The sequence below is a fragment of the Macaca fascicularis genome, chromosome 6 (genome assembly GCF_037993035.2).
Source record: "Macaca fascicularis isolate 582-1 chromosome 6, T2T-MFA8v1.1".
In the NCBI taxonomy this organism is placed as follows: Eukaryota; Metazoa; Chordata; class Mammalia; order Primates; family Cercopithecidae; genus Macaca; species Macaca fascicularis.
This window is the reverse complement of record NC_088380.1, coordinates 125,903,323-125,919,925: the sequence shown is the minus strand read 5'-3', so window position 1 is coordinate 125,919,925 and position 16,603 is coordinate 125,903,323. Positions and strand designations below refer to the sequence as shown.

General features: G+C 35.0%; 1 protein-coding gene across 17 annotated transcripts in view; it reads right to left on the bottom strand.

The window, feature by feature from the left end:
* DMXL1 (Dmx like 1) overlaps positions 1-16,603 on the bottom strand; it is a 174,898-nt gene that overhangs the window by 28,221 nt on the left and 130,074 nt on the right. For 11 of the 17 annotated variants that reach the window (XM_073994088.1, XM_005557571.4, XM_073994089.1 and 8 more), the window contains 4 exons: positions 15,808-15,925; positions 12,677-12,739; positions 3,750-3,836; positions 171-292 (listed from right to left, as the gene is read on the bottom strand). In XM_073994088.1, the coding sequence (XP_073850189.1) occupies positions 171-292; positions 3,750-3,836; positions 12,677-12,739; positions 15,808-15,925 (390 nt within the window). The remainder of the gene's footprint in view (positions 1-170; positions 293-3,749; positions 3,837-12,676; positions 12,740-15,807; positions 15,926-16,603) is intronic. The other 6 variants (XM_045394140.2, XM_005557572.4, XM_005557574.4 and 3 more) reach the window with 1 other exon arrangement.

The following is a 16,603-nucleotide window of genomic DNA, read 5'->3' as shown; positions in this document are numbered from 1 at the left end:
TTCTCTCAATTCCCTTATTTAAAGCTCTTGCCACCCCTCATTTAGCGTATCAGCTTCTACTCTGCTAACAATCTATAAATTGCTTTAAAGAATCTTTTGAAAGTGATAGTTCAGTAAATATAGTTATTCATACTGCAACATTACTAAATAAAAACAAAGTATGAAGGTACCCTTTGGTTTCCACTTCTATATCATCATCTACCCAAGTGTAGATCTGTGTGGCCAGAATTCCAGAAACATCCAGTTCTTGAACATCATGACTGGAAGCGATTGCTATGCAGTTTCTATTTGCCTGAAAAATAAGTCAAACAGTAATTTTAAAAGAAACAGGCAAAATAGGTATATAAGCTGCTTTTGAAAATGGTAGTTTTGTAATGACCTCTAACAGTGAAAACTAAAGTACAAGATATACAGCATTCTTACTTTTAGTGAAATAATAAGCTTCAGTTTGGAGATATGTTTATGTTCTAGGAAAAGTACATCCAATAGAAAGCCAGTATAAATGGCAATACATGCAGCATTTTATTTCCTCTCCTAGTACTGTCTTTCTAGACTGCTAGAATGCTATGATCTTTCTAAGGTTTGCAAAATTCAGGAATGTGGAGGAAGATAGGAGCCCTGTAGGGTACAGAAAGGTGAGGGCAATAAGGAACTCCAAACTAAAAAAATAATTATTAATTATTCAAATAAAACAACTTTCTCCTAAAGCTTTTCAATCTTAGGAAAAAAAAAAAAAAGAAGTGGGAAAGGGTCACAGAAAAAAGGTGTGGGGGCAGAAATATAGTGGGAGAAGTATGCCAGAAAAAGATCACAAATGAAAAGTTGCTAAGATTAAATGACATGACATTTTAAATGCCTATGAATCAAAAATGTACATCTTGGCTGGGTGCGGTGGCTCACATCTATAATCCTAGCACTTTAGGAGGCTGAAGCAGGCAGATAGCTTGAGCTCAGGAGTTCCAGACTAGCCTGGGCAACATGGCAAAACACTGTCTCTACAAAAAATACAAAAATTAGTTGGGCATGGTGGCATGCACCTGTAGTCCCAGCTACTTGGGAGAATGAGGTGGAAGGATTGCTTGAGCCCAGGAGGTCGAGGCTGCAGTGAGCTGACATTGCACCACAGCACTGGGCACCAGGCATGAGACCCTGTCTCAATAAATAAATAAATAAATAAATAAATAAATAAATAAATAAACGAATGCATGCATATCTTTAAAACAGAAAACAGGAAGATAATGACATCAAAGAGAAAATAGGATTACCATTACTGCTATGTAAGATTCTAACACAAACTATTAAGAAAAAACTGAGATCTTAGAAATAAATGAAAAAATGATATAGCTAGATTATTGGGTGGTAATTCTCCACAGGTCTCCCAAATTCTGCATGTTTTATCAGTGAGTCATGTCTGCCCTTTTTTCTGCAGTATAATTACCAGGATGTTTGTATAACTATTGTCTCTCCCTCCAGAGCAAAGGGCAAGAATACTTACTATCTATTATAAAAGATTTGGTTTCCCTAAACTCGGTGATCCTATCCTATAATATAACCTACTATGTGTGTAGGTAAGGTAGGTATCATCTGGCCCTCTTCCCGTCATTCTCTGGAAATTGTGGCTCAGGGAACCAGTGTAAAGTGCTGATTTTCTGGTTATTGCTTTTGCTGTTAGACATAAACTGTCGTTTGTCTCTGATCAAAGAATCGTATGTCTTCTAACAGCATCCATTAAACTGTTTAATGGATCAATTAAATGGACTGTTTAAACAATCCACTGCCTGCCTCAAAGAGAACTGTTTCTGTGGCAACTAACAGAAACAGAAAGGTAACTGTTAGTTTTAATTTAAGGTAAAATCTGAGACCCTTCATAGTTTTCGACACAGGTAGTTCCCAACTAAACAAATGGCAAAAAAAATCTCAATGGCATTTTAAAAAATGCAATTTAAAGCAAAGGTATTATTTCTCAGCTGCAAATTTAGTAAGGATATTAAAAATAGCAAATTGTCCAGGCGCAGTGGCTCACAACTGTAATCCCAGCACTTTGGGAGGCCGAGGTGGGCGCGTCACGAGGTCAAGAGATCGAGACCATCCTGGCCAACCAACATGGTGAAACCCCGTCTCTACTAAAAATACAAAAATTAGCTGGACGTAGTGGTGCACACCTGTAGTCCCAGATACTTGGGAGGCTGAGGCAGGAGAATCGCTTGAACCTGGGAGGTGGAGGTTGCAGTGAGTCAAGGTTGTGCCACTGCACTCCAGCCCAAGCGACAGAGTGAGACTCTGTCTCAAAATAAAATAAAATAAAATAAAAATAAATAAAAATATAAAAATAGCAAATCTGGGGAAATAAAAATTAAAAAGGCATATTCATAGACAGTAACCTGTAGACTTTATATATGTGAATAACTATTCATTACCAGTACTTATATATAAACACTCAAGAAGAAAACAACTAGTTTCTTTTATAGTACAGAATATTTTAAATAATATTTTCTTCAAGAAAGAGCAGGTAATGCAGGTATAGATAATAATTTTTTTTTTTTTGTAGAGACAGGGTTTCATAACGTTGCCCAGGCTGCTATCAAACTCCTGGCCTCAAGTGATCCTACTGCCTTGGCCTCCCAAAATGTTGGGATGACAGGTGTGAGCAACCACACCTGGCTAATAATTTTGCATTTGACATGTATATATAATATCACATTACACAGATATTACAACTGGCTAAGGGGCTGACTCCAGATTTGCCTGTTTCACACAGAACTGTTTCTTTGACAACAGAACTGTCTGAAGCAGGCAAATCTGGAATCAGCCCCTTAACCAGTCATTGCTCAATGGTGTCTAAGAGGGAAATGAAGTGAAGGACGCAGAACAACAAAGATACTATCCAGAAGAATTCAGAGAAGACAGACATAGCACAGAAAGATAGAAAACCAATTGGTGAAACGATTACTAAATGGGTAATTTTCCTGTATATCACATTTCCCTGTATATATTACAGGGTATGTATCTATATAATATTTAAAAATTATTTTAAATTTATTTATTTTATATATATATGTATACAATATCTCCTTTAGGTATCTTCTATGAATACACAAAAAGAAGATACACATATCCTTTAAGTTAATGGAAGGAAAACAAAAGAATAATTAGAAGTCATCAGGAACTATACAGCAAGGCAATTAGGGGAGATAGAAGGGGAAAATGATTAAGACAGATTTCAATCTTGGACTATATTACCTAAGGCCACCTCTTCTGTAAGGAGCATATAGACATCTAAGGAGGATGTTAAGTAGAAATTTAAGAAATACTAAGAAAATACACATGTTCGGCAGCTATTGGAGATATACATCAAAGAGGGAGAATTTGAGTCACATATAAGCTTAAATCTTACCAAATACCCAGAACCACATTTGACATATTCATAATATGTCACTTTTTCTGTGGGTTAACTAGTTAACTACTGTACTACATTGTATAAATTCTAAAAGTGATTGTCTATATATTTGGTACTTCTCTCTGCATAGTAATAAAACTATGTATTTTATCAGCTACATATCCAAAATCATATAATAACAAAATCACATTATCAAATAATATCATTTTATAAAATAAAAGAAGTATCCAGGTTGCAATTTAAGGAACTGGAAGCAGCTTTGGGAAAGAAATACTGGATAAACTGATAAAACAGAATATATTATCCAACTATAAATACTTAATAAACAAAAGAAGAATGTCTATGTACTTACCTTATTAACAGCAAACGCAGTAATGATATCAGATTCCTTATGAATAATTCTTGCCTTACCTCCAGGATATCCCAAATCTGCTTCTATCTAAATAAAAGGAAACAAAATCCAAAAATGCAGTGATTTTAGTAATAGAACTAATAATATGTGCCTATCTATCAATTAGTACTTCATAAATTATTTTAAGAAACTAGATATTTCAATTCTAAAGGACTATTGTATATGCTAATTATCCCTAAAACAAAGTTTGACAAGGGAAATTGAAATTTCTTCAAACTTGCTTTTTTACACATAAAAAAACAGCTGATAGAACACACAACTTCATTAAGTGGTTATCCGCCCAAGACACAGTGAAGTAACTTTAAAGGATCAACACATTCTAACTATTAAAGCAAAATGTATTTACCAAGTTTCTTAGCATTATAATTCTTTAATATTATTTTAAAAAATTTAAAAGGTCAGACAGTCAATATTTTAGGTTTTGCAGACCACAAAGGGTCACTGTTGCAATTTCTTTCAAACCTTTAAAAATTCTCAGCTCATGGGTTATATAGAGGCAGGTGAGATTTGGCCAGCTGGTTGTAGTTAACCTTCAATTTATAGAGAAACCTGAAATCCTGAACGGCAAAGTAACTTGCCCAAGTGAGTAATCATTTTAGTAGCTAAATAAACCACAATTCTATGTACTTTAGATGGGGGACATATATTTGACCTTCTGCTTACTTCAGACAAAGTGTATACATCTTTGGACTTAGAAAAGAACACTATGTAAATTCAACACTTACTAAAATAAGTTGAAAAGAGGAGGCAATTAAAGAGTTGAATTGTTGCCTAATATAGGACATTATTTCATATTATCTTTTTTGTTTTTTGAGATGGAGTCTTGCTCTTGTCACCCAGGCTGGAGGGCAGTGGCCCATAGTCTCAGCTCACTGCAACCTCTGCCTCCCAGGTTCAAGCGATTCTCCCGCCTCAGACTCCCAAGTAGCTGGGATTACAGGCGCCTGCTACCATGCCCGGCTAATTTTTGTATTTTTAGTAGAGACGGGGTTTCACCATTTTGGCCAGGCTGGTCTCAAACTCCAGAGCTCAGGTGATTTGGCGGCCCTGGCCTCCCAAAGTGCTGGGATTACAGGCGTAAGCTACCACGCCTGGTCATCCTAACTTTCAATCTTTTAAAATTAATTAGGTTCACAGACTTATTGTGAAACACATACATTATCTGAAATCAGCATACAATAAATTTATTTCCTGCAAAATTTTGATAGAAATATCACCAATGCCTGGCCATTGACCACAGAATTGATCAGAATATGCAGTGTTTTAAAAACAGTAACTAAGGTCAGGCATGGTGGCTCATGCCTGTAATCCCAGCACTTTCAGAGGCTGAGACAGGTGGATCACTTGAGGTCAGGAGTGCAAGAGCAGCCTGGCCAACATGGAGAAAACCTGCCTCTACTAAAATACTAAAATTAGCTGGGCGTGATGGTGCGCGTCTGTAATCCCAGCTACTTGGGTGGCTGAGGCAAGAGAATCGCTTGAACCCAGGAGGCAGAGACTGCAGTAAGCCGAGATTGAGCCATTGCACTCCAGCCCAGGCAACAGAACAAGACCCTGTCTCAAAAAAATAAATAAATAAATAAAATGAAGGCAATTAAGATGAGTGTTCAATTGGAAAGCTGAAAGAGACTTACAAGATAACCAAACCAAAATACCCCTACGGAAACAAAAATCAGTCACCATATATAAAGAGCCAAATATATTCTAATCTAAAGTATAATTTACTTATGAAGAATTTCAGTATTCGCTGAACATTCTGGTTGACTTGAGGATCAACTTGTCTTCTAAGGGAAGTCTCAGCTCTGACTACAAAAGGCTGATCATCTCTTAATGATGTACATAACAAATTCCATAATTTTATGACAAAATTCCAACTTACCTACCAATCTGCCTCGTATCTCAAGTATACTAAATGTTCATTCTTAGGTTTTGAAGAAATTGGCGACAGAGAAAGATGATGGCTCCATGGAATAGAGGGATGTGCTACTTGCTGGTTATGGTAGGATGGGGGATCATACCAGTTTCACCTGGGGAATTTTTTTAAACTTTACATGTATGGGAGGAAAGCTCCTGCAGGTATGAACTTCAGAAAACCTTTCTCTATGTAGGAATACATTCCTGTCCTCATTATTTACTAAGAACATTGTTTCTCAATAAGGTAGTGTCAAGATAACCTGAATAACAGTCAACTGAGGTGACTTTTTTTTTCTTTTTTAAATACAAAGACTCTGAACCCCATGTCAGATACATAATCAGAACGTCATGAGGGTGGGTCAAAGAAATGGTGGTATCTCAGAAATCTTAGATTTAATTTGTGAATGACCATAAGTGGCAGAAGGTAAGACTGGAGATAAAGGTAGAAGTTCAGCTCCTGCAGGGCCTTAAAAGAAATAATAAAGAGTTCACATCCTGTTCTAAGTCAGAGAAACCATTGGTGGATTTTGAAAAGTCTGGCTATTGTGAGACAAAACATAAAGGGTTTGAGAATGACTGCCAGAAAACCAGTTAAAAGGCAACTACAGTAGCTGAAGTGAAAGATCATAGTGGATTGGATTAGGGAAGTAGGAATGGTGACAGTGATAAGTGTTTGGAATTGGGATACATTTTGTTAATGGGCTGTAATCATAGTCTGAGTAAAAGAAGGAAAGAAAAAGGATGAATCCTAGTTATCAGGCCTGACAGCTGGGTGAGTAAAGGTACCATTTACTGAGATGGACATAAGTGAAGGAAACAGTGGGGAGTAGATTTGCAGCAGTCAATGTCTGGATTCGGGAAATTAGTTGGGACTAGAGAGATTAGAGAGTTGTCAGTATACAGATATTAATATTTAAATCGTGAGATAACCCAAGGAGAGAGTAAAGATAGAAAAGATAAAAAGCTAAGAGAACTGAATTCTGGGGCAACCAATATTTCAAGGACCGGAAAAAGACAATTCAGTAGTTATCAATTAGCTAACATAAGAAATAGAAGAGTTTGATATTATGGAAACTAAGTGAGGAAACAATTTTAGAAAAATGTTATGGGTCAACACTACCAAATGATTATTAAGAAGTTGAATCATATGAAGACAGATAATTGACTACTAAATTTAGTATATTGGAAGTCAATGGTGACCATGTCTATGACAATCTCAGTGGAGTGGGCTGGAAATAATAACTAAATTAGACAGAATGTGATATCTGGTGAATAAGAAGCGGAGTCCACCGGGAAAGGATCATAGAGACATTCAACGGAATTGATAATGTTTTATTTCTTAAGCTAGGTGGTTTGTTTACAGTGTTTCAACATTATTGCTTAAATCTTGAATGACTTTATAGGCAACTCTAAGTGAATTTTGCTATATTGGAGACTAGAGAAATGGAGTATTTTTTAAAGGCAAAACATTAAAATATATTTGCTCATGCTAATGAGAATAATTTGAGAGAGGTAAACATTTACTGATGAGGAGAGAGGGAGATGGGCTTCAGTTATTAAGAACTGAAGACAAGTCCTCGGGTAGGTGAAAGCAGGTAAGATCTGTGCACAAGTGAAAGATCTGCTCTTGAATAAAAGGGTGACAGTTCACTCACTGTTAAAGGAGGCAGAAGAAAATATCTGCATATAGAGCAGAAATTAGATGATGATGGGCAGGTTAGGCTAAATCACTGCTGACTGCACTTATTTTAACAGCAAAATATATTGATATGTGGGGAGTGGGAAACAAATACTGGAAGTTTGAGGAAATGGAAAAAGTATGAAAATGAAAATGAAAAAACAAATTTGCTATAGAGCAATTTATTATGACTGCAGGGTAAGTTTTATGTTAATTTGGGATTTGTGCTATTTAAAGTGAGGCAAGCTCCAGGGTTTGTGCTTTTCCTCCAAACATGTTCAGCTGCTTGAGTGCAGGCACAGAATAGGACAAAGAGTTGGGGTTAAGCAGATTTGGGAAATTTCAAGGGAAGTATAGTGTAGGAAGAACAGAGATAAGGATGTTTGCAAGTGATTGACTGATTCCATGATGGATCATGAAATCTAAGCTGGGGAAGGGAAGGAAGCAGGAACATGATACAGTCAGCCAAAAACAGAGACGGAACTTGCGTGTGCTATGAACATAATTTTATTTGTTAAAGGCCTCACAACATAACATTATAGTTAAAAAAAATCACAATGAATATGGTCTCAAAAGATCTCCTAAAGTTTCAAGTCACACTCTGTAAAGATGCCATGCTTTGATTGGGCTGGATATGTGAGGAAAAAAGAATCCAAATATTAATGCTAAAAGAGATTTAAAGAGATTATGCAGATCAAAAACTAAACACAGAATTGCTATATGATCTAGCAATTCCACTTCTGTATATACCCCAAAAAACTGAAAGCAGAGACTGAGATATTTGTATATCAATGTTCATAGCACCATCATTCACAATAACCAAAACAGACACAACTTTGCCATTTAAAAAACTTCAGGATTCTACGAAACACTTCAGAAATAACACTAATTCTATAAAAATTCTTCCCAAAAATTAAAGAGGAGAGAATCTTCATCAATTCATTCTAAGAGTCTAGCATTAATCTGAGACCAACACAAACAACATTGTAAGAAAACTACAAACTAATATCCTTCATGAACATAGATGTAAAAATTCTTAAAATTTTATCAAATGTAACTATATATATAAAAAGGATAACACATCATGACCAAGTATAGCTTATGCTGGGAATACTAGATTGGTTTAACATTTAAAAAAATTCATTAACCTATCATATTAAAAAAGAAAAAAGCATGATCATCTCAATAGTAGGCACAAAAAAAAAATCATTTGATAAAAATCTGACATCCTTTTCTTATTAAAAACTCTTAACAAAGTAGGAATGCAAAGAAACGTCCTCAAACTTATAAAGGACATCTACAACAAACCTAAAGGAAACATTTTACTTAATAATAAAAGACTGTTTTCCCCAAGATCAGAAACAAGGTAATAATGTCTGCTGGTGATCACTTCTATTCAACACTGGACTGGAAGTTCTAAGTCAGAGTGATAAGGCAAAAAAAAAAAAAAAAAAAAAAAAAAAAAAAAAAAGAAAGAAAGAAGAGAAAAGAAAAGAACTTAGATGAAGAATATATTTGAAGGACTTATAATACATGACTTCAAGATTTATTATAAGGTTATAGTGATAAAGACAGTGAGCTATTACCATAAAGATGGATCAATGGCCCAAAATACACTCCAGAATTAGACCTACACATCTGCGTCAGTTTTGAAAAGGTGAAAGAGATAGTTTAGTGAAAGAAAAGATAATCTTTTCAACAAATAATGCTGTAAATACAGATGCAAAAACAACAACAGTAACAAAGAACTGAGGTCTATACTTCACACCATGTAAACAAATTAACTTGAAATGTATTATAGACCTAAATGTAATACTAAAACTCTAAAACACTTAGAATAGGAGAAAGTCTTTGTGATCTTAGGCTAGGCAAAGATTTCTTAAATACAACACCAAAAGAAAATGAATAACCAGAACTAATACATTAGACATCATCAAAATTAGAACTTCTGCACATCAAAAGAACTTGTGGCCAGCTGCAGTGGTTCACGCCCCTCTTCCCAGCACTTTAGGAGGCCAAGGTGGGCAGATCACTTGAGGCCAGGAGTTCGAGACCAGCCTGGGCAACATGGTGAAATCCACTCTACTCACCTACTAAAAACACAAAAATTAGCCAGGTGTGGTAGTGCACAACTGAGAATGGCTTGTACCTGGGAGGTGGAGATTACAGTGAGCCAAGATCACACCATTGCACTCCAGCCTAGGCAACAGAGCAAGACTTTGTTTAAAAATAAATAAATAAAATGAAAGCACTTTGTAAAGAGAATGAAAAGACAAGCCACAGAATAAGAGAAAATATTTGCAAATCACATTTCTGATAAATGATTTTTATCCAGAACATACAAATAACTGTTAAAACTGAATTAAGAAAACAAGCAACCTAATACAAAAAACACAACATTTGAAGGCAATTTATGCAGATAGACAAATGGCAAATAAACATGTGGTAAGATGCTCGATGCAAATTAAAACCACAATGAACTACTACTACATACCTACTAGAATGGTTAAAATGAAAATATAGACTACATCAACTGTTGGTAAGAATGTAAGGCAAGGCTGGGCATGGTGGGTCACACCTGTAATCCCAGCACTTCAGGAGGGTGAGGTGGGAAGATTGCTTGAGCCCAGAAGTTTGAGACCAGCCTGCGCAATATGGAGAAACCCCACCTCTACAAAAAATAAAAATGAGCTGGGCATGGTGATGCATGCGTGTAGTCCCAGCGGCTCAGAAGGCTGAGGCAAGAGGACTGCTTGAGCCCGGGAGGTCGAGGCTGCAGTGAGCCATAATCACACCACTGCACCCAGTCTGGGAGACACAGTGAGACCCTGCCTTAAAAAAAAAAAAAAAAAATAGAATGGGATTTTGTACACCACCCATTGAGAATGTACCTAAATGGTACCACCACCTTGGAAAATATTTGAATAGTTTCATAAAACGTTTAACATACACCTACCACATGATCCAGTCTTTCCACGCCTAGGCATTTACACAAGAGAAATGAAAGCATTTTTCCATACAATGTGACTTGTGCATGAATATTCAAAGCAGCCTTATTTGGAATAGGTCCAAAATAAAATCAGCTCAAGTGTTCATTAACAGGTAAACTATGGTATATCCATATAATGTAATAAGCATCATAATAAAAAGGAATGAACAACTAAAACACACAACATAGATCAATCTTGAAATAATTATGCTAAGTCAACAGACACAGACTATAAACCAAAAATGACGTATTATATGATTCTATTTACATAAAATTCCAGAAAACAACAAATTAATCTTTAACACCAGGAAAAAATTCGGTAGTTGCTTGGGGAAGAGGGCACAGGTGAGACAGAAAAAGAAGGGAGGGATTAAATTCTGGGGACTGATGGATATAATCATTATCCTGGTTGTGGTGATGGTTTTGCTAGTGTATACACATGCCAAAATTGAACAAGTTTTACACTTTAAATATATGTAGTTATTTTAGGTCAGGCATATATTATAAAGTTTTTTAAAAAACTATATAGCAGTGGGCTTGGAAAATGCTGGCCAAAATGATGTTAACCCACCCCTCAAAAAGACTGCATTTTGACATGATGTCAAGTCAAGCATGAAGATGACTATAGAAATACAACATTGATTATTAACATTTTATAAACAGTATCAAAACAAAAATGTTTGTATAAGAATTCCTGATATGTGGTTGGGTGCAGTGTCTCATGCCTGTAATCCCAGCACTTTGGGGGAGGCCAAGGCAGGTGGATCACCTGAGGTTGGGAGTTCAAGACCAGCCTGACCAACATGGAGAAACCCTGTCTCTATTAAAAATACAAAAATTAGCTGGGCGTGGTCGCACATGCCTGTAATCCCAGCTACTCAGGAGGCTGAGGCAGGAGAATTGCTTGAACCTGGGAGGTGGAGGTTGCAATAGGCTGAGATTGTGCCATGCACTCCAGCCTGGGCAACAAGAGCAAAACTCTGTCTTCAGAAAAAAAAAAAAAAAAAAAAAAGAATTCTTGATAATGTGTAGACAGTGACAGTAGTAAGTAATCATCAATACCCAGGCAAGGAAAATTGTTAATTGATTAAAAGTTTGAATTATATTCCCTCAAAACCCCCAAAGGCCACTAGAAATTTTCAAAGTATGAATCACGTATACTTATTTTGCAAAAGTTTTAGTTATAAAATACACCTGATATCAAATCAGGCTTTTTAAGTAATTGCACAGAATTATTTCTCCTATTTTACCAAAGGACTCCCGTTGGAAAGAATGAGAGGTAGAAATTAGTAACTTTAACAATTTTTTTGAGAAATTTTTCACTTAAAAATCACTGCTGAGATTGTTTTAACATGAGAATATGAAAAACATGAGTTAAATATCAACCTCATAAAGTCACAGTTGAGTTGGCCAGGCGCGATGGCTCACGCCTATAATCCCAGCACTCTGGGAGGCCAAGGCGGGTGGATCACCTGAGGTCAGGAGTTTGACATCAGCCTGGCCCACATGGCAAAACCCTGTCTCTACTAAAAATACAAAAAAAAAAAAAAAAAAAAAAAAAAAAAAAAAAAAATTAGCCCGGTGTGGTCGTGGCTGCCTACAATCCCAGCTACTAGGGAGGCTGAGGCAGGAGAATCGCTTGAACCTGGGCGGCAGAGGTTGCAGTGAGCTGAGACTGTGCCACTTCGCTCCAGCCTGGGCGAAAGAGTGAAACTCTGTCTCAAAAATAAAATAAAATAAAGTCATAGTTGAATATGCAATCACAGAACACCTAGGAGTTATTTCATAATTATACAGATTCTCATCTTTTGTGCTTTGATTCTCAAGTACCATGAGTACTTACTATGTACCCTTAAGGCACTTTGCTACATGCTGTTGCTACCAGTAAAATAAACGCTATGTAACAGTATTTACTATATTTTTAGGAATTAATATCATAGGAGAGAATTTTAACTTCAAAAGTGATACTTGTAGAATTAAAATACTACTAAACAATTGCTTTTGTAATCACATGTATTAAGAACTTTAGCTATATTTACTCAGAAAAATTTGTAGCCAAAACAAGATACATTCAACTCTCTTTAAAACTGCATTCTCTTATCTAACAAAACAGAAATCACTTTTACAACTGCAGTATTTAAGTTGTTAAAATAAAAGGAGAATAATCTGAGGGAACAATACTTTAAATCCATTGGAAACAAAGACCAGTTTAAAACTAAAATGCAAATGCTTTGTTCTTTTGTGAAAGAATGCAATTTCTAATTTCAGTTGAATGATATTTTGTACCTTATTGATGTTTGGCTCCTCCATCATAGAATTTTTGATGGTTTCACTGTTGTCCTCTAATGACTTCATCAAGAAAGAATAACCACATGACAAAGAGTAAAGACGACATGTAACACGCAAATACTGGGGATTGTTTAAATGTTATATTTTAAACCAAATTTACTAGAAAAGAACACTATATAATATACAGTTATTCTTAAAATTTCATACACCTTATAAGAAGCATGTGCATGGTTAGGGGATGAGCAAAACTTAATCCCTCAGAACTCATTAACTACCACTATAATTTTTATTCTATCCCTAAGAAGTTTTTACTCAATTTCGAAATGTTGACATTAAAGCATGATTGAAACCAAAGTAGTTTATATTAAAATAATCAGAGCTACTGGTGTCAGAGCACCATCAACAAAGTCGAATTATTCTCTTACTCACTGCTATGTCTTATCTCCACATCTGAACCTTCAGGAAAATCTCTTGATTAGAAAATTTCAATTTCTACATTTTTATAATTCTCTTCCACTGATGAAGCCAGAAACAGTCAATAAATTGCTTGGAAGCACATATACTTCTTAAAAGGGAATAGCAGTACTTGTTAAAGAAAGAGTTGTTCCAAGACTTTTAGTTCTTCTCAGAAAGTTCAACAAAACAAAACAAAAAAACAGAAAAAGGAATTGGGAACAATGATGGGAGTTGTCAAGTCCCAAGTTTTTATTAAGAATGACTTAATCTAATTGCAGTTGTCTGTACTTTCTATTTAAATACAAAGAGAGAAGACACTCTATTTTAAAACACATGTACCAGTAAACCTTACTATACAGGAAAAGAAAAGATCTGTGAAAACCAGGATTTTAGGGTCAGATGAAGAAACTGTAAATAAAATTTCATTTTCAAACACATAAATAAAGAAAGAGCAGTTCTCAGAATACTCTCCCATCACCTGCTATCCAAAATACAGGGCCTGTCATATATGTATCTCTTAACCACCTGGAAAATCACGTGACTTCAATTAAAATATTTAAGTATAATCATCATTTTAGAAAAATAAGAGATGGAAGGTGATTTTGTTAATACTAAAAATAGACTAGTAAACTTTCCAGTAAAGATTAATTTTACACAAACTCTATAAAGATTCTATTTAATTCCATTCAAATCTATGCTTTACTATACAACATTTTTCTTTTCATATTTGTTATCAAAAAGACACTATTTTTAAGAGTATCACTATCAAGAATAAAAAAACAAAGCAATAACAACAAACTTTTAATAACTATAATTAATTGTGTCAAGGTTTAAGTAAATTTATCAAAACACTGCAAAGTAAGGGCTATTATAGTCATTTTGAATTAAAAAAACAAAATTCAAAGAAAACATTTAGCTTAATGATAGTCACAAAACTGTCAGTCTAACATTCATGTTCACGCTTCTGATTAAAATAATTACAATAAAAATAATTTTAAAAATTTCTTGAGATATCATGAAACTCCAAAGAATAACAGAAATTTTAAAATGTGTAGTTATATTTATTATTTGCTACGTTTATGTATTCTGGCTTGATTATACTACTCTATTTCCTTAATGATTCTATTCCTGGATCAACTAGACAATATAATGGTTCAATAGTTTCTTTGTATTGTTTTCAGAACTACTTCATTTCCCAAATACCCAAACATATCAGCAGTAGAAAAATAAGATTTTTGTAAGATTAGTCAAATATATCAATTTTTTTTAAAAAAAGATCAAATAAACAAATGAAATACATTCATGTTTGTCTAAATTTCAATATTATACAAAGGTACTCAGGTCAAAATTCTTCTAAGTCAGCAAGAATGCTACACACTATTTCCCGACTTGGTTGATTTGAATACATTTACAAAATGAGGCAAATAGTAAATAATAGCATATACAGTTTCCACTTAAAATTGGTGCTTAAACTGAGAGACAATGAGATACATATGTAATTTTCCTTTAAGGCAGAAAGGTTAGATGTCATCTTGCTTTTTGCTTGTCTATTGTGAAACCATTCAATTTATTTCTTCAACCGAAGTATCTTCAGTGTTTCCTCCAACTTCAAAAACTGTACAAAGCTTGCTTTCAGACTAGTTCAGTGCTACGCAAAATGTGGTTCACATACCAAATGTCAGTTCTGAACTCTCTGTTATCAGTCCAGGAGACAAAAATAATTGACTACATCACTATGTCTACTGTTTAGTTCACCTGGACTTTTTAGTAACAAAACTTCTCAAATGAAAGAAGCAAGTTCCCCATATCATGAAACTGGTACTTATTACTAGCACTAAACTAAATGACCAAAAAAAAAAAAAAAACAAAAACAAAAAAAACCAAACCATTATGATAATATCAAGGTATAAGCAACCAGTTACAGTATAGGTTAATTTGGGTTTGTAAAATTTCATTAATTTAAGCATAATCCACAGAAAAGAAAATGTACATATTTAAAAAGTTGGCTGGGTGCAGTGGCTCAAGCCTGTAATCTCAGCACTTTGGGAGGCCAAGGCAGGTAGATTGCCTGAGCGCAGGAATTCAAGACCACCCTGGGCAATATGGTGAAACCCTGTCTCTACCAAAAATACAAAAAATCAGCTGGGCATGGTGGCATGCATCTGTGGTCCCAGCTACTTGGGAGGCTGAGGTGGGACGATTGCTTGAGCCTGGGAGGGAGAGGTTGCAGTGAGCTGAAATGGTGCCACTGTACTCCAACCTGAGTGACAGAGACTCCGTCTCAAAAAAAATACATACATAAAATAAAAATTTTTCAGTATATAAACCCAGTTACAATTAAACTTCTAAGATAGACTTCTTTTAATTGTCACATGAAAAATCATAGAAAATTTCTATCTTGTCTCTTAAATTGATGATCATGACAATTCAAAATACAAGAAACAAGATGTGGAATCTTAAACATTTTTTTCAAGGAAAAAAGTCCCATTTTAATTTGAATTAAATTAAATTGATTTATGAAAATACTGCCCCCTTCTAAATTACACTTTTCTAAGCATTAATTGCCTATGTTTATCATATAAAATCTGTAAAATACATCTCATTTTAATGGTTACATAATAATATAAAAGACTTAATAATAAAATAGTAAACAGGTTTTAACTTATACAGACCTCATTTAGACACCGTTTCTTTGTGAATATATTTTTGATAAAGGTTTCCTGAATTTCTTCCTGCTTCACCAAATACTGCCAAAGCCTCTTCACAGACAGTGCCAGATGGTGTTTGGATCTACAGAGAGAGACAGCAAATTTAATTATAAACCTCAGAAATTTCTGATTAACTTGCAACAATTCCTTGGTGCCATATAAATGTTTATTATAATAAGTTAACTGCAATCAGACTATATGATTGGAGGCAGATCATATCACCAACCTTTTCCTTAAAGGCTTTGTGGACCATATGGTCTCTGCCACAACTACTCAAGTCTGATACTGTACAGGTAAAGTATCTCTTATCTAAAATGCTTGCGACCAGAAGTATTTTGAATTTCATCTATTTTCAGATTTAGAAATATTTGAATATATATGTCTAAATTAAAAATTCATTTATGTTTCACATACATCTTACATGCATAATCTGAAGGTAAGAAATTATATATATACATACATACACACGTGTGTGTGTGTGTGTGTGTGTGTGTATATATATATATATTTTTAGATGGAATCTCAGTCTTTGGCCCAGACTGCAGTGCAACAAGGCGATCTTGGCTCACTGCAACCTCCACCTCCCAGGTTCAAGTGATTCTCCTGCTTCAGCCTCCTGAGTAGCTGGGATTACAGGCACCTGCCACCACGCCCAGCTAATTTTTGTATTTTTAGTAGAGATAGGGTTTCACCATGTTGGCAGGCTGGTCTTGAACTTCTGACCTCAGGTGATCCACCCACTTTGGCCTTCCAAAGTGCT